General features: G+C 33.0%; 1 protein-coding gene across 1 annotated transcript in view; it reads left to right on the top strand.

The window, feature by feature from the left end:
• Window positions 1-18,301, top strand: part of LOC145296201 (histone-lysine N-methyltransferase SETMAR-like) — a 53,988-nt gene extending 35,687 nt beyond the window's left edge. Inside the window, exon 3 of the mRNA XM_080142410.1 lies at window positions 18,152-18,301. Coding sequence (XP_079998536.1) covers window positions 18,152-18,301 — 150 coding nt within the window. The remainder of the gene's footprint in view (window positions 1-18,151) is intronic.
• The last annotated feature ends 1,899 nt before the right edge of the window (window positions 18,302-20,200 follow it).

Here is a 20,200-nt window from a genome sequence, read left to right as displayed (position 1 = left end):
CACACACACACACATATATATATATATATATATATATATATATATATATATATATACAATAATTGAAAATCTATACGATAATTGAAAAATAATTAACGGTTTAATTGGTTTTTAAACATGATATTACAATTTCATATAAAAAAAGCAGTTTAAATTCTATTGTTTGTATGAATCTTGTCATAATATTTCGGCAATAAATCGAGTGCGAATACTGGAGACAAATAAGGAGTATACAGGAGTATTTTATTTGGGGTTACATTTTACGGCATATCAAATCGCCTTATTTACTTTTAATACAACAACATTATCTGTTGCAAACTTGTGAGTAGTTTCTAGTTTAGGATGAATAACAACAACAACAGCAATAACAACAACAACAGCAACAAAATAATAATAATAATAATAATAATAATAATAATAATAATAATAATAATAATAATAATAATAATAATAATAAATGTTTTGATTATCCGGATATATTGCAGAATCCCGTTGACACACCGGTTCCCGCTGGATCACCGAAGTTAAGCAACGTTGAACCCGGTGCTGTATGCGCTCACCGCTTATCTCGACATTGTTTCCAGTCGTCCATGCCACTGTACCCAAACAGTGCTGATTAAGGAGAGGTATGGTTCGGGATTGCGCATCCCTTGCCTCGCAATTACTCGCGCAGCTGCCTCTACAGGGGGCATCCTTTGTCTTTAAAGGCTGAACGAAGGCATCGATATCAGGTAAAATATTCTTATTTTAGAAGTTATTCCCATGTTTAGACGGATACTAATTGAGTTCGAAATTCTATATATGCTTCCGATACCAACCTAAATTTTAACAAGTTAGAAAAATACACCGAAAAAGTCGGATGTTATATCAAACGAAACAATATGAACATAAGATCCAAATAATACAATTAATACGAACTATTTTAAATGCTCAAAGCTGGCGGTGTTGTGGGTTCATACCTTTCCCAGCAATATTTGTACATACACCATCACAAATGATCTCACTGATTCCAATATACTGTAGGTGTTTTGATTTAACTGCTCAACTCATCAGATTTACTCGTTTTTACTTACATTGGTTATACGTTTCACGATTTGAGTTCCTTTTTTTACCCACAGTGATTCAGCCCTTTTCGATTGTATTTTCTCGATATTTAATGATTATTGATTAAATAAATGTTCATGGGAATTATATTTTTTATGCTTTATCGAAATGTGCCTTCATTAAGATGATCCTGAATATGACCGTTAAAACACCCAATAGTGAAGCCACATATGCGGGTTGTAAGAAATGTAGAGTTATTCGTTTAGTGACTATTTTTTTCATGCCTACTTTGCGGCAATACCTAGTCAGGCATCTTCTTCTACCAGACCAGGTTGCATGAGAATTATGACTTTCTGACCGGAAAATGCATCAACCTTTGCTGTTATTATTTTTATTTCATATGCTTGTGCCAACTTCAATCAACTTCTGCAAGTCAAAAATAAAAGAAAACGCATTTTCCTTTACAAAATAACTAAACCAATAACTAGAAATAAATATGTGGAGATATATAAAAAAAAACGTGAAGCATAAACCTGTTTTGAACTTATCTAGGTCGGCATTAATTAACCCAAAAATGGTTGAAATGCCGTTAACCAGTTAACACCTTACATCCCGGCATAACTGCTTGACAAAATACCAAATCGGTAAGATTTGTTGGTGTAATACCCGTCAACAGACTATGTCACTTCTTACAAAATCAAATCCACAAGCGTCGTAGTCACATGCATATCTCATAGGAAGATTAAATGTCTACCATTGCAAAATAATCATCCAGATTTCACGGACCAAGCTTCATGCCCCTTAAGGTATCGAACGAGAATCGCTTTATTAATGTGATTATGCTGTAAAACATATCATCCAATTTTATTTAAACATTTATGCAAAAACATATTATCCAATTCTATTGAAACATTTATTTAATTATGGTTTACTTTTTTTTTCTTTTCACACAGTTTTCTTAAAAGAAAAATTATTAAGGTCGGTTTTATGTATAACAACTGAATATGTGCAATAATAGAGCTATAATCGATTAATGTTTAATTCTCAATTTTGCAACGAGTTACATGTTTCGATACCAATAAAAATGTTGCATGTTGTTTGCCGTACATATAGTTATTGATTGTTTATGAGTAACATATCCTTAATTTATTACCGACTACTTTCCCTTTGCGTTATTGGACAATAGTAACATTGGTTGTATTGCTTTCTCAGAAAATCAAAAGCTCTGGCGTAGAAATAAAAATCATCGAAATTGTTTTTACAGCACTTACGCGTTTTAGTTCCCTTAGAAGTAGTCGAAGCCAGTAAACCGTACAGGGAAGATACATTTACTTCGTTCTATCAAATTACAAATAAGATTGGATGCCACATTTTATGATGAGTGCGTGTGTTATTTTACTTTACTATTTTATCGGCGCAGATCGATGAAAGGTATTTTCATTTGAAATCTATAATATAAATCTTACCAGTCTGTTTAAATGTATTTATGTATGCTTTATGTTTGTATGTCTTACAATATCTTTCGGCAGAGGCTACGGCTCCTGACAAAGTCGATATCATTTTAATGGTCGGCCTCTCGGACGACAAATATCGAAAAATTAGCCAAAAACATTTATCCCCCCCCGTCCTAAACTCTGCCGTTTTGTACAAAGCGTGGTCGATGTTTTCCGCTGATATTTTAGCAAGTCATCGTCACCGTTGGATTGTCTTCGGTTAATTTCAAAACATTTTTTATTTTGTAGCTAGAAACCTATAAAAAAACGTACAGAGTTCATCTATTAACCAAATATGGCAATAAGGAATTAAAAGAGAGAATTGTCAATATGAAAAATGTTACGTGTTCAACATTGTAAGTTTTGTAGGTGTTAATAATTTGCATTCGTGCACATCGAATCCTTAAAAATAATTAGATATGAAAAGAGACGAAATAAGGAGGTAGAACCGACTGAAAAAAAATACTGGTGCTGTTGTAAATGTGTTTTTTATTTCTTTATTTATTAGTTTGTTTTTAATTTTCCTATTGCTGCTCTGTTGTTATATGAACAATAGATCCTCTCAAGTTTTAGATCATCTGGGATAACGTTTACAAAAAGCGGTGTTCTGTGTGGCACACTATATCACGTGACGTAGGACATATGTTAACATTAACATGAAGTTTAGATATTTCCATGAATTTAGCCGGGCTACATAATTTAAGGTTTTGTAAATAGAGAATATTAAAAAAAACTCGTCAGTCTGCTTTTATATAGTTTATAAGTATATTATTGTTACAGAATTTCAGCATCATTTATCCTAAGTAAATAAAACGTATTTTTAAGGCTATACTTGCGACGTTCTCTTAAAAAAGTATGCCTGTTCCAGAAAACAAGTTATCAAACCAAAACAATGCATATAACAATACAATTCAATTTGACTTCATATTTCTCTTTAATAGATTAAGTTTAATATAATAGTAATAATGATACTATTAATGATAATAATAATGATAACAACAACTGTTAAATCTTTCCTCCTTTTATTTATTCTTAATCCACATATCTCATGAGCGTTATTTCAGACAAAAGTGGAACTTGATGTTTTCTGCCACGATATTCATAAATCTAAAATTCATCTTTGGCTAATGGCTCTGTCGGTGGGGCATTAGAATACACCGAATGCTCCCCCTGAATGGGGGTCCTGGATATGACCTTAAACAATATCCAGTAGTGAGGCCCCAGCTTTTGGGCTTTGTGGATTGTGGAGCCACCCTTTAATTACCATTGCTCCCAGGTCCACTCTGACCCGGAATGGTAGTACCTGTTAGAGTCCCAACTATGGGTTAAATAGAAACCGACGTGAAAACAACAAATATATTCTATTAAAAATTTTTTTCTTCCGAATCTTTGGATTCGGCATTAAATAACTCGAAAAGGGTTGATATGCCGTAAAACAAAAACAACCAACCAACCAATCATCTTTGGCTAGATGTCTTTCTTTTTTTGCATTGAAGTAGCTTTTCCATATTGAATTGTTTTTGTGTTGTTATTTACATCAAGTGTGTTTAGACTTTGTTTTGTGTGACTTTAATAAAATATCGGAGTTCTACTCTAATCATTTCCAGACCATTTACGCTTTAGATCAAGTGCATGTCTAGTGTGACTTTGTTTTCGTTAAACTGTTAAAACGAGTAAAATGTTTAAGTAAAACATGGTGTGAAAATGCTATCAGTGGATTTGGTACATTAAGAGTCTGATTTCTCGGTGCTATGTTGATTTCATATTATAAAGACATGCAGACAATAGAGTTAGCGATAAACAGTATTAAAATCGAAGGAGTCTGTCTTCAAATATACTAGAGATCAAGAGGATGTCAAAGAATAATAAACTAAGGAAAACATATTCACTATCGTCATAGTGTCTCTTGGTGTGGTCAATTTCATCTCATTCTCGTAAAACGCCTTTATACCCGGCATAATTTACTTCGACAAGATAATAGACATGAGGTGAAAAGCACTTTGTGAAGCGTTTTAAAAGAAAAGCAAATTGCTTGACGCCGCGGTTGTTTCCCTTGTGCAGATCTATTCATCAACAATGCTGATTGAATTTGCTCGCCACCAAGTTCCGACACCTAATGAGTTCTCTATGTGTGAATTGATGCGAGCAATGGCGCCAGTTAAACAGATCTGCTATGGCATGTCTTATTCAGGTTATACAATTCGGATTTGATAAGTGCTCGTCTGGAACTATAGAAAAAGAAACGCCAAATTCCCGTTATTTTTAGAGGCCAGTTTCTTTTACTCTCGGGAACTGGAGTGAGACAGTCAGGAATTAACGAGTGTCAATTGCCGGGCATGTTAAATGTAGAATTCGGAAAATATAGTGCCATTTCTATTTAACGTAGGGTAACACATAAAACCATATATTTAACTAGAAAAGAATATTTTTTAAGAGCTCAACATATTTCTGAAGCTTTTATAAGTAAGGCACCAGAAAATATACTACGTGGATACATTAAGTTTCGGCCATATTCACCATTTTATCCGAGCTTTTTTTACATAGGCGTCACCACTTATCAAGGCCGAGAGACCACTGAGGGATAAGGGTTAAAGAGTGTACAGTAGTCAAAAGGACAATATAGTAATCGATAGTAATGGAAGTTCGGTAAATTTGTTAACTTAAATGAAACGGCTCATCAGAAACTTGTTCACGTTCGACTTGAAGATAACCATGTTATAGACAGCTGTAAAGCAGAAAAACGGAAGACAATTCCACAGTCGTGCAGTTCTAAGAAAAAAGCTTTGATCAGGGAATCTACGTTTAGGTTTAGGCACAGATAAAGAGTGGGGAAAATACTTAATAGTGTTTTCAGCTAGACGAGTATTTCTTGTGAAAGTTTGGCGAGAAGGTGACTCGCAACATCTCTTCTGTGAGATAGAGGCTGCAGAGAAGAGAAAACAACATCTCCCACGAGGCTACGAAGTCTATTTTGAATCCTATCAAGGAAGGACAAGTCCTTTCTAGCAGCTCCTGTCCAGATGTGGCAACAGTATTCTATCCTTGGACGAACCAGTCTCTAATATAGATCAGCAATGATATATCTACTCGATCGGTAGAAGAATTCGACCATTTTTTCCAGCGGCCTTTGCAACAGAGTTGATGTACGTATTACATTTAAGATTAGGAGTAAAGATCAAGCCCAGAAGCTTGTCAAAACTTGATGCCTCCTCAAGACGAAAGCCGTTCATTTTAATTGATGCCAGATAGGGATCAGAACGTTGATTATGTAAAGATAGAAGCTTGGTTTTAGATGCATTAAAAGTAACCAGCAACTCCTTTCCCCATTATACAACGCGATCAAGATAAGAGGAGAGAGAATCGGGGAGAACTTGGTCGTTTACTCTCTTAGATGTGCTACCATAGATGGTTGTGTCATCAGCATGAATGCCTACAAATGATCTAAGGATGTGATTTGGAAGATTATTAATGTAGATCAGGAAAAGAGTTGGGTCCAGGATGGACCCCTGAGGGACTTCAGCATTAATACTGTGAGCGTCTGATTTTAGCCCATCAACTATTACTCTTATGAACCTATCAGAGAGAAATGATTCAATAATTGAGAAGAAATTTCCAGCAATACCAGAGCTAAAGATCTTGTGAAGTAAACCTTTATGCCATACCCTATGAAAGGCCCTAGATATGTCAAGAGTAATTGCCCTAGAAAGGTTGCCTCTGTCGAGATGGCTAATATATATATATATATATATATATATATATATATACATATACATATATATACATATATATACATATATATATACATATACATATATATACATATATATATATACATATATATACATATATATATATACATATACATATATATATACATATATATATACATATACATATATATACATATATATACATATATATATACATATATATATATATATATATATATATATATATATATATATATATCCACTGACAAGTATATGCTGCTCCCCGATTGGGGGTATCAAATTGGTCAAAGGGAAAAATATTCCCAAGTCGCATTTAGGTATAAATGCACATTAGTATAAATATTTGAATTCATTCAAAATATATCTCTAAAACATAAACAAATAAAATAACACACACACACATGCATATATATATATATATATATATATATATATATATATATATATATATATATATATATATATATAAGGATAGGCGTGTATGTATGTTTATTCATTTCACTGAAGATAATTCACTCCTAAATTAATATCTCTATTATCATAAATTGTGGAACACTGCTCTTAAGCATGAGGGTGGAAGATGTAGGTTAAAATTAATTTAATTTGTGTTTGCAAAAATAGCAATTAACATGTTAGAATGCTGTGTGAAAATTAAAATACCTTCGATTCTTGTTCAGATTTTAAATAGATATCAGCCGCGAATTTATAAATATTCGTTAAATTTCAGTTGCTTTAAAGCTATTTTAAATATTTGGAGCAAAATATGAAAACAACTTCTAAACTTAAAAATACAAATATTTCAGAGTGTCATGAAAATTAATGAAAATATAATACACAATATGCGATAAAGTGATATTCCCTGGAGAAAAATGCATGGAAAACAAAAATAATAGAAAGAAACACTGAAGAAAGAAAAAAAAACACAAATATATTGCCGATTGACTCGGATTCAAAGAGTCATCAGAAAAAAATGAAATTTTGAAAGCTTGCCCATTGTTATTTGATAGCTGTTTATCAGGATTCTCTAAAAGGTCAACATTTTTTTATAGAATCGAAATAATGTTATTGTTTGATAATATCTTAATTTTAGTTTTCGTTAGGGAATATAGAAGTTACACACAGCTACTTGTCGGCAACGTATACTGTACTTAGATGGGTGGTTTTATAGTTCTGTTTGTCTGTCTGTCTGTCTGTATATATATATATATATATATATATATATATATATATATATATATAGAGAGAGAGAGAGAGAGATAGAGGATGTCCCAAAATAAGCTGATGGTTAAAAATATTCATAGCCTCCTTAATTTTTATATATATATTTTTTTATTTTTTAGATTATCTAAGGCAACCCTTTCAAGGTCACCATAGGTCGTTACACTACCGAGGAGCGGATATTTATCGTAGAGTCGTGTTTTCGGTTGAATGAGTCAATATGAGAAACTCAAAGAGAATTTCGACGAAACTTCAACACAAGAAATTCCCCTACTCACAATGCAATATAAGCTATGGTGGTTCGATTTCATGAGCAAGGGTCTATATGTGACCTCCCTAAATCTGGTAAACCCCGTACAGCAAGAAGTTATGAGAATCGTCAGAGATTAGCAGAAAGTGTTGCCGAGGATCTATCCACATCAGTAAGAAAGAGATCAAGTCAAATTGGGGTCTTTCGATCAATGTGGTTCCATCAGGACGTTGCAACGGCGCATACGGCACAATAAACATTAAATCAGCTCCAGGACACATTCAGAAACCGAATAATTTCTCGTGGCTCTGATATAAATTGGGCACCCCACTCGTCATATCCCACATGTCAGATTCCTTCCTATGGGGTTATCTCAAAGAGCGGGTATATGCAAACAAGCCAACCACAATAAATACCCTAAAAACAATATAGACGAAGAAATTAGGGTAATAAGCCCTGAAACATTAAGTGAATAATTAACTGGATAATGCCCTGCAGAGAACACAGGAGTGTGAGAATGAAAATGGTGGTAACATCATTTTTCATAACTAAAATTATACCTTGTGAAAAACATACCCTAGATTAAATTGTGTAAATAAAATTAGAATAAGTAGACTATGATATCTTACTATATCTTTCTTTTTGCCTTCTCAATTTGAAGTTATATTTTTTAATTGACGTGAACACTAGAATATTTCAATTAAAAGTAAAAAATAAACAGGTAAAATTATAGAGGAATAAAAGGCGAATAAAATAAGATATAGACTGTTTAAACAGTTAAATTAAATTTAGCTTAAATTTGCAGTTTGTAAAAAATTAAAAATGCGGACTTTCTTTTTTGAACATTTTTAACATCATATATGAGTTTCTGTTGACCAACTGATTTACTTTTAAATTTGCTAAAAGGAAGCATTACCCTGATTCACCTATATAAATTACGTATTAATAGACGCACAATCTATTGACAGAGTAGGTTTGACATCTTCAAACTTATGTCTTCTGCGATGCTAACTATAATGTGCAGCGCTCAATGATACACGAATGACCTACGCCAATTATCACGAGACTTTACTCCATAATAATTGACATCCAAATTTACTTTCTAATAAACTTTGAACATAATCAACACAAGTGACCGAAATAGCTTGAGTAAATACAGCAGTAATTATGTCATCACTGCCATTCTATATACCCGTAAACGACAAGGATTAACACGTCTCCTTCTGTCAGAAGTCAATTAAATCTCGACGCAAAGCCTACGTACGGAATAACATTACTATCAATAAGTGATCGTTTTTCAAGTACTTGCAAACTTCTAATCTTTCTCGTTTACACCATGAATATTAGGGAATACTAGATTCACTTTAATCATCACTACAGCAGACAATTTCTTTTCTTTCTCGTCCAGGGGCAAATGTCCTTAGTAAACGCCACGGCGTTACTATAACCACAAAATCAGGATTGATATATTCCGAGTACATATACAACGATACTATCATCTAATGGAAAGCCACACCCGCAGTTGCAGAAATGTGAGGTTCCAGTGACACTGTACAATGTGAAAATCAGCCTCTTTTACCAGGAATAACAGTTGCCAATGCTTGTGACAAAATAGGATATTGCATAGCACTAGAAATCAAGTTTTGATTCGACTTATTTTAATTAAATTATGACTCGGTCAGTTACAGAAAAATTCAAGTATTAGTATCTATTTAAAAAAAATAGTATCACATAATCATATAATATTATTAATTTGAAATCCTTTTCTCTCTCTCTCTTTTAATATATATATATATATATATATATATATATATATATATATATATATATATATATATATATATATACACTTGTGCCCGATATTATTCATACCCCTCGGATCTTTGAGATTTCTATAAGAATATTGCTCAAACCAGAAGGTAGACCATATTAAAGGGATTTCAAACAATACATCAAGCATAAGCATTTAAATTAAACTCAACAAATAAATAAATTATGCAAGTTTGAAACATTATACAAAGAAAAACAATAATGGCACTAGTTCAAAATTATTCATACCTCTCTTACTTATAGTCAATAGCATGCCCTTTATTCTTAATAACTGCCTGTAACCGTTTTGGATATTTATCAACAAGGTTTTTACAAGCATCAACACTGATTTTTGACCATTCTTCAATGCAGTAGTTCTTCAAATCCCTCAAATTTCTAGGTTTCCGCTTTTTAACCTCAGTTTTCAATATGTGCCAGAGGTTTTCGATAGGGTTCAGGTCGGGAGTCTGGCTAGGCCATTCCAAAACATTAATTTGATTATCCTCAAACCATTTCTTGACTATTTTGGCAGTATGTTTTGGATCATTATCCTGTTGAAGGACCCAGTTTGGTCCTAAATGGAGCTTCTCCGCATCCTGTCTAATGTTTTTCTGGAGTATCTCCAAATATTGCTCCTTCTTCATGGTTCCATCTATCTTGACCAAACTACCTTGACCACTAGCCGAAAAGGAGCCCCAAAACATTAGGCTACCACCACCATGTTTCACCGTGGGTATGGTGTTCTTTAGGTTGTAAGCTTCTCCTTTCTTCCTCCAAACGTAAGAAGCATCCATATGGCCAAACAATTCAATTTTTGTTTCGTCAGTCCACAAAATACTTGAGAAAACGGACTCTGGAGAATTCACATGGGTCCTAGCAAACTTTAGACGTGCTGCAAGGTGTTTTCCGGTGTGCAATGGAGTCCTTCTTGGTCTTCTTCCTTTCAGACCATTTTCATGCAGAGTCCTTTGCAATGTTTGCCTTGATATCTTTATGCCAGAAGACTCCAGATTTTCTAAAATGTCCTTAGTAGTGGTGGTTGGATTTGCATTAACACTTTTTACAATATTCCTGGTGGCTCTAGCAGACAGTTTCCTTTTCCTTCCTCTACCAATCAAGTTGTTTGTTGTGTGGTGACTCTGGAATTTTTTGATTATGCTCTATACTGTTGCTGTAGGGACCTCAAATTTCTTGGAAATTGACTTTTAACATAAACCATCCTTATGTGAATTCGCAATTTTAGTCCTAAGATCATTACTAAGCTCTTTTTTCTTCCCCATTCGAATAATTTTTATTCTTTTATTGGTTTTCAGTTGATATCATTTTAATTTCTGAAAAATGCAAAAAACGAAATGAAATTAATCAAAGGTTGTATAAAAGCATTCAAAATAAGAATCAAATAGGAAACAAACAGTCAGAAACTCGATTAATACTGAAAAAATAAGGGGGTATGATTGGTTTTGAACATTGCAGATTTTATAAATAGCTGTATATTTCTTTTATTACAAGTATCCCGAGATTTTAAAATGACGAAAATGATCAGAAGAGGTTTATTAAGAATATGTATCAATATGGACGTAAACAATAAATTCTTACAAAGTTACACCTAATAAACTCAATTTTCAAGGGGGGGTATGAATAATATCGGGCACAAGTGTATATATATATATATATGTATGTATGTATGTATATATATATATATATATATATTTATATATGTCAGGTCATGTCATATGCTACTGGTACCATGTAACTCTGTACTACCTGCCTCATTGTCGGGTCACCGGCGACTAAACTGGTTCCCCCACCAGACTTTTTGGTGAGGAGGGCGGCTAGTCTACCTGGAGGATTAAAAACAAGACCTTCCAAAGAGCGAATGAACTCCTTTTCTGGGTCAACGGCCAACTAGCACCGTGTATATTTGTGTGTGTGTGTGTGTGTGTGTGTGTGTGTGTATTGGGGTGGAAAGGGCTCCCGTAAGCCGTGGTGAAGGCAACCTTTCTAAGAGAAGCAAATCTCTGATTTAAAAAAAAAAACATAAAGTGGGAGACCAGTACCCGCATTAAGCTGGTCTGCAGTTTAATTTGTTGCTGGATATCTTGCTCTTGCTTGTTGTGTGATTTCAACATTTTGAACCGAGAGAGAGACTTAGCTATCGTACAAAGCTAAGACTCTGTAACATCATCTTTGTATAGATACTCCCTCAGGCATTTGGGCTCATGGATTTTAAATGTCTGAGGAAGTGGCACTCGTCTGACAAGACGTTGCAATCATCATCATTTATATATATATATATATATATATATGCTTCAAACACGACAGAATTTAAATATATGATTGTGCTAGTTTTACTTATTCAGATCGCATTTAAAGCTTTACCGCTCACTCATTTTGCGACTAAATTTCAAACAATTTCTACAATTCATAGGTCACTTTCACAGCTGTTATTTCATATCATTTGATATCATAGTGGCAAGTTTTAGTGGCTGAAGTTTCAGGCCGAAGATTTTTGGGACATATATATATATACTAGCATTTCAGCCCGGCGTTGCCCGGGTGTTTGGAGGTGTATGCTGAGAAAAAAAAAGAGTAATTTTTTTTTAATTTGACCCCTATTATAACCCCTTAAATTTATAGTTTCGGGCTCAAATCACTTTATTAAGTTAGATCCAGGTTCAAGGAACCTATATCTAAAATTTCAAGTGTCTAGACCCAAAATTGTCGGAGGAGTCTGGTAGAGTTCTTAAAGGTACAATCGTTGAAATTTGACCCCTTAACAGCCAAATTTCTGGCTGACACACGTCACATCGATTTTCCCAAATCTCAGTACCCGGTATTTCAAATTTCGAGTCTATAGACTAAAAATTGACAGAGTTATTGCGTAGGGAAATGTACACAGAAAGACAGACAGACACGTTCACTTTTATAGATATATAGATAGATAGACAGATAGATGAAACAAAAATATATACGTATGCATAAATATATATGGAAACGATTTTGTGTTCATTGTAAGCTTTTTACGCAAATATTTCGCAAGTATAAATCATGTAGAATATCTGCATGAATATAATTACTCGTAATAGTTAACTAAAGGTGATCACCCTATAAGAAAACTGAAAAAACTAATAGGGAATTAATTAAAAATGAATGTTTAAAAGAATATGCAAATTAGTTAGATCTTTTGCTAATGAATGCAATTCGATAACTCATATATAACAAAATTGTATTTTCTTTTTAAATAAATAGAAAAATAGGGTTTTTAATATGAATATCACTACACACCAAAGGAATACGGAGTTATAGGTATATATATATATATATATTATATGTATAATATATACTTGTATTATATATATATATATATATATATATATATATATATTGTGCTTACCTATCCTAGATGCAGATTTCATAAAACCTATTTAAAAAAATGTGAGGAAAAGAATTACTTACGTTATGTTATCAGTAAATCAAATACGGTTGAAAAGTATAGTAGAAATCTTAATTTTAGAAGAAACGATTTCATGAGAAACATTTACAAATGAATGGCTGGTTAGACAGTAAAAGCATTACTAGATTAAGTAGAATAACGTATTGTCGATGTGCTCCTTATCAATAAACCTCACCAAATCTTGTTTCCTTGATAGACATGTTTATTTATATACACATCCACACACATGCACGCACACACAGACATGCAATCACACATACCCACACGCACATACATATATATATATATATATATATATATATTTATATGTATACAGTACTTAGAGGGAGACCTGATGTTGCCCGCATTTTATAAGAATCAACGAATACTTTACTCTTCAATATTTTATTATCATCGCAATCGCTGGAATCGCCTATTTTTCAATCAAATCGAATGATTGATATCTCTATTAAGGAGTCCATAGCAGTGTAAGGGGAGGAAGCGTCACATTCTTCCTTTCTCTAACTAAGTCCTTTATACATTGCATTGTAGAGAACTTACTATTCATCTTATAAAATTATTTTTATATAAAAAGACTAGAATTAAAGTTTAAAATTCACAAGTCAATTATTATCCTTCAGTTGTGTTATGAACCCAAACATTCATTTCGGACGCGCACCTGTCATATCAATGAACTTACTGTATATTCCATATGCCTGTACTTCTTACTCGTATGTGGATAATTGCTAGAATCAAAATTTAAAATGCAAAATCAAGTATAAATGTACCATTGTGCTCTAAACCGAAACATTATTTCGGGCGTGCCACTGTCATATCAAATAACATATTGCTGATTTTATACACCGAACACAGTTTTTTTTTGTGCCGTGAGAAAACTTTTCGAATGCACATGTGATGTTTGACAGTAGAAGTGGTAATCAGACCATTCCATCTTAAATGATTTTCTCAATTATCGATTTTTGATAATAATCGGAGGCATTCTGTGACAAATACTATCTAAGAACACTCTAAGACACATAAGGTATATTTCCGTGAAATTAAAAATAATCGACGAAGCTGTTTTGGAGTCCGTAGAAAAGGAGCTCACAAACACACAAAGTTCCTTTCATATAATAGTAGATATTTTTTTTTTATCATATATCAGTATAAATGTGCTTCATCCCTTTTCTAGGTATTATTCGTGGGGAGGATTATTGTTCTGTCGCTCATACAATTCGAACCACAGTGCATATAGTAACTGCTGCCTGAACCCGAAAATAATACCGCTAATCAAACAACTACACTGAAAGAAGAAACTTAGCGTCTCTTTTTGTCTTTACAGGGTCGTAAATAGCTGATAGTAAAAGTGTTCAACGGCGCGGTCATACGAGAGTTGAGATTACCCGTTAAGTTTAATAGACTACTTTAATTGTCCTAAAGAGCCCGGCCCTGTCGGTGGGGCATTAGAATACACCGACTGCCCCCCTGCAGAGGGTAAAAGTCCCTCAATGGGAATCCTGGATATGACCTTAAACAATATCCAGTGGTGAGGCCCCAGCTTGTGGGCTTTGGGGAGTGTGGAGCCACCCTTTAATTACCATTGCTCTGACCGGAGTGGTAGTACCTGTTAGGGTTCCAACTATGAGTTAAATAGAAACCGACGTGAAAACAACAAATATATTCTATTAAAAAAAATTTTCTTCAAAATCTTTGGATTCGGCATTAAATAACCTGAAAAGGGTTGATATGCCGTAAAACAACAACAACCAACCTAAAGGAGTCATAGATATAAGAGAATGATAAATATTAAGAATTACCAATCCACACACATTGTTTCATTTTTTTCCTTTGTAACACTCAGTATGCAATATGATTCTCCTGTACTCCAAAAGTTTAACTACAGGCATAACTCTATATTTTCTCTTCTGCTGAAGATTAACACCTATACGGTGAATCTAACTACGAAAGTGAAAAAGGAAAGTCACGATTTATTGGGGTTTGCAGAATTCCTGTCAATCTATCTACTTATACTATCCCCCAAATCCCCCTGTATATATATATATATATATATATATATATATATATATATATATATATATATATATATATATATATATATATATATATATATATATATATATATATATATATTGACTGTCATGGCTCTTGTGAGCTGCGGCGTTTTTTGGCTGTGGAATTTTTTATACAATCTCATATTCTGAAAATCATATATATATATATATATGTGTGTGTGTGTGTGTGTGTGTGTGTGAATGGAAATGTATGCACTGATGAAGACTGAAGGACCGGTCGAAATTATGTACTTGTAAAAAAAAATATTAATTTTTTTTTTCATAATATTATTTGTATTCCTGCACATCACTAATCTAAAACGAATAAAGAAAAGTTATACGCTTTTATACTTTTTGTATTCTTTTTTATACATTTACGTTTATATATATATATATATATATATATATATATATATATATATATATATATATATATATATATATATATATATATATATAGGATGTATAAAGTGTAAATGTGTATGTTATATCTTGTATGCTCTAGAGAATTATATCCATGATTATAGGTAGCGAAAGAAGCAGAGAATTATACTTTATTTTTATTTTTTTTAATTTGTAATATTTTATTCAGATACGTCGATAAGTCCTAAGTTCTTTGTCAGAAAATGTGTAAAAATAAATGAAACTGCAAAAAACGTTGAGAATATACTGAAAATCACACACACGCATGCACACACATCCACACACACAATATATATATATATATATATATATATATATATAAATTCATACATATATATATAGAGAGAGAGAGAGAAAAAGAGGCAGAAGAAGTAGGTTAGGGAGAAAGAACATGGGGTTTATAAATGAAAGAATTTAAATATGTATATATATATATATATATGTATATATATATATATAATATAACTACTTCATTTACTCACATAAATTAATATACGAATGTATAGATTTATGCGTAAACGTTAAGTATTTACTTCAAAAGTGCTCAATATGTAGGTAGAGCTAGTTAGTAATTTATAAAATATATATGGCGATTAAGCTACACTGAATATTCGGCGTTTTATCCACTGTAGGATTCCTTTATTTTCTATTGTTTTTGTTAGTTTAAAAAAAAACAATAGAAAATAAACAAATAAATAAATTAAATAAACATGAATATACATAAATTATCACACACATATATATGCATATATATATGTATATATATATGTGCATATATATGTGTGTACACATATGTATATTTATATATATAAAAAAAGAAAATGTCTGCCTTAAAAAACTAAACTGGTTTTAAAACAGATCCTTTGTTCGATAAAATGCATGCCCATTGGCTGATAAGTAGGGGCGCTGTGGATACTAGAAAGCTGATTGGCTAAATAAATCCTCAACAGAAGAGGACCATATAAAAACGATAAACAACCACATAATTCGCGCATAAGCCAGACGAATCCTTGAGTGGATGAAACGCCGAATATTATGTGTAGCTTAATCGCCATATATTTTATAAATTACTATATATATATATATATATATATATATATATATATATATATATATATATATATATATATATATATATATATATATTATAATCTATCTAGCCCAAAACTTGTTTTCTTTACATGGCTTGTATTGACAATTGCAGTAGAAATACCCTTAATAGTTTAGAAATTACGAAGCTTACAAGGAAAGGAGCGGGATGGAAATGTTACGGCGGCTGAGGGACCGACAAAAGTTTATTCTTTGAAAATAAGAGTTATTTTAGTAAAGAACAAGAGAGATAAACACGTTATAAAAGTGAGAAAAATAGCTTCCTAAATATAAACAAAAAACGTACATCAAATCAGAAAACACTATTGTCAGTCAAAAAAAATCGCATACTAGCTACAAAGATATTACGTAAATAAAAATGAAAAACATAATCAAATAAAATCAATATTAGTGGAGTGAAAAGCGTAACATAATGGAGTCCATTTTTAGAACTTCTCTCAGAGGCTGACACAGATCACGTTATCTAAGATTATACGAGATTTCAGCGAGGTTACGTCCTTTTGCTGGATTTTCTGTGGTTTTTATTTGTGGTCTTTTTTTCGTTATGTATTTCCTTTTCTTGACATTCTTCTAATTGACAGATTCAAGTTAGTTTAGTTTCAACATCATGCTTACTGCAGCAGAACTTGGAATTTTTGGGTTGGAGAAGGGGGCTTGGCGCGGTGGGCGCAGAAAGAGAACCGGAATCCTAAGAACATCAGGGAGACGAAAGCTAAAAAAAGTTTAGTCAATAATTTTTTTTTAAAAACGTGGACAATAAAATACAAATTTTATGAAGTTTTTTTTTTTTTTAAACTGACATCTCTGAATTTGCGGATAAGGAAAGAAAGGGAATGCATACATGACCCCCCACACACATATATATATATATATATATATATATATATATATATATAGATAGATAGATAGATAGATAGATAGATATGCATATATATATATATATATATATAGAGAGAGAGAGAGAGAGAGATATGCATACACTCTCAGAAAATTGAGTACAACCCTTACTGCAGATATTTAGATCTATCTCATCATAAGACAACGCCGACAAAATGACATTTGACACAATAAAAATTGTCTGTATACAGGTTATATAACATAATTCATTTATTTTCCTCTCAGCATAACTCAAAATATAAACCATTAAAGTTAGATCCCTAGGAACAAAAGTGAGCACCTCCCATAAAAACTTCACCACAAAATGTCTAAATTGAGCACTGCTTGTCATTTTACCTCCCAAATATCACGTGACTCATTCGTGTTACAAAGGCCTTGTATGCATAAATAGCATTAGTTCTCAGCTTTGTAGTACAGCTCTCACGTTCTCTCATACCGGTCACTGAAAGTTAAATCATAGCACTGTATGGCACATCGTAAAATGTATATTATTGCGCTACATAAAGATGGCCAAAGCTACAAGAACATTGCCAACATTCTGAAACTGAGCTTCAACACAGTGGCTAAAGATTATCTAACGTTTAAAAAGAAGAAAATCCACCCAGGTAAATTGTGCAAAGAAGCTGAGCGCACGTTAAGCTTACATCAAAATGGTTTCTTTAAAATATCAGCATATGAGTCCTGTAAGCATTTCTGCAGAGATTGAACAGGTGGGATCTAAGCCTGTCAATGCTCAGATCATACGCCCACTCTACATCGAACTGGTGTGCATAACTGTCATCCCAGGAGGAGCCTTTCCTGAAGGTGGCTTTTCTGCATAAAGAAAGCCAGTAATCAGTTTGAAGACATGCCAACAAACACATTAATTACTTGAACCATGTCCTATGACCTGATGAGATGAAGATTTGTTTGGTTCCGATGGTTTCAAGCACATATTGCAGCGAACAGGTAAGGAGGTATACTTACAGTCAAGCATCCTGGTATTGAATGTCCTGATCTGGCGCTGCATGAGTGCTGCAGATGTCGGAGAGTTACATTTCATTGATTGAAACATAAGCGCCAAAATTTACTATAAAATATTGCAATAGAGATGGATTCCCTAACTCCAGAAACTGGGTCGCACCGCAGTATTTTAGCATTACAATAACCCCAAACACACCTCCAAGACGACAGGCTGAAGGAAAAAAAAGTGATGGACTGGACAAGCATTTGTTTAGACTTAAACCATACAGAAAATCTTTGTGGAATACTGAAGCAGAAGGTGGGCATGCGCAAAGACTCATATATCCGCCAGCTTCGCGACGTCCTCATAAAAGAGTAGAACAGCCTCCCAGTGGCTACTTGTGCAGTTCTGGAAAACTTTATGCCAGGAACAATACAGGTAATTGTGGATAATGATAGTCGCCACACAAAATATTGACAGTTCACATGGTGTATGTTAATATTGGCAACTTTTTATTTGTTGCCAGGAGATTAGCTTTGAATGGTTATATTTTTAGTAATTTTCAGAGGAAATCGAATCCAGTCTGTTATATAAGCCGCACACGGACTACTTTTCATTCTATAAAAGTATCATTTTGTCAATATTATCTTACGAACACTTTTTTCTTAAATATCTGCAGAAACGTAAGGGGTGAACCGTTTTATATATATATATTTATTTATATATATTATTTAATTGGAAATTCATTATTGAGTTGAGTATTATTTATTATTATTATCCTCGTCCTTCTTCGTTGTTAGTTTACGACGTTTCGGCCAACTATTTCCTTCGTCAGGTGGTAACCGCGACGAATCTCCTAACTGCATTCTCAGCGATTACTGACATCCATAGTTGTTGACGTCTCACCACGTTTTGGCCAAGTAAGCCTCGGGCCGGCTTTGGGTAGGATTGAAACCGTTATCTTGAAACAATTTTCACCTATAACTGTAGAGATTAAACGTCTCTATCCACTGCACCACGGGACCCGACAATAACTATGGATGGTAATAATTGCTAAGGATGCAGTTAGAGATTCGGAGTTCCTATTCCGTCCCGATTTCCACCTGACGATGGCCAGAGGAATAGCTGGCCGAAACGTCGTGAAACTAAAACTAAGAAAGACAAGAATAATAGTCGGTAATAAACAAATTAATGTACAGGTTTGTTTCACACATACAATATTTATATATATATATATATATATATATATATATATATATATATATATATATATATAATATAATATAAAGCTGAATGTGTGTGTGTGTCTAGTCAGGAATAGGCTCCTATATAGGTGACTATTTTTTAAAAAAACTGATTACACATAATGATAGACGATCTATCGAGACACAGGAATGGGAATGTTTGATCTGGCAGAACGGTGGTTCATTAAAGTTATGGCGCCTGGTCCACAAAGTATGGAAATAAAAAATTAAAAAATTAAAAAAAGAAACGTTTACAAATGTTTTTAGCATAGATGTACATCAGAATACTTTGATAAGTACGTTTTACCTTAAATAGGGATGGTATAATAAAATTGTGGGGTCTGAGTTCGCGCCTAGCCTCCATAGAATGGAACTAGGCACACACTTTAATAAAGACTTTTTATATCTATCTGCGAAAGTATACTTTGATAATTACGTTTCAGTTTGAAGAAATATCGTATGATAAAATTATGGAGTGTTCGTTCGCACCTGACCTCCATAGAATGGAAATATGTCACGAAGCTTAACAAGGT

Source organism: Euprymna scolopes, chromosome 16 (assembly GCF_053919585.1).
Source record: "Euprymna scolopes isolate OS-2025 chromosome 16, ASM5391958v1, whole genome shotgun sequence".
Classification (NCBI taxonomy): domain Eukaryota; kingdom Metazoa; phylum Mollusca; class Cephalopoda; order Sepiida; family Sepiolidae; genus Euprymna; species Euprymna scolopes.
This window is presented reverse-complemented; position numbering and strand designations above follow the sequence as displayed.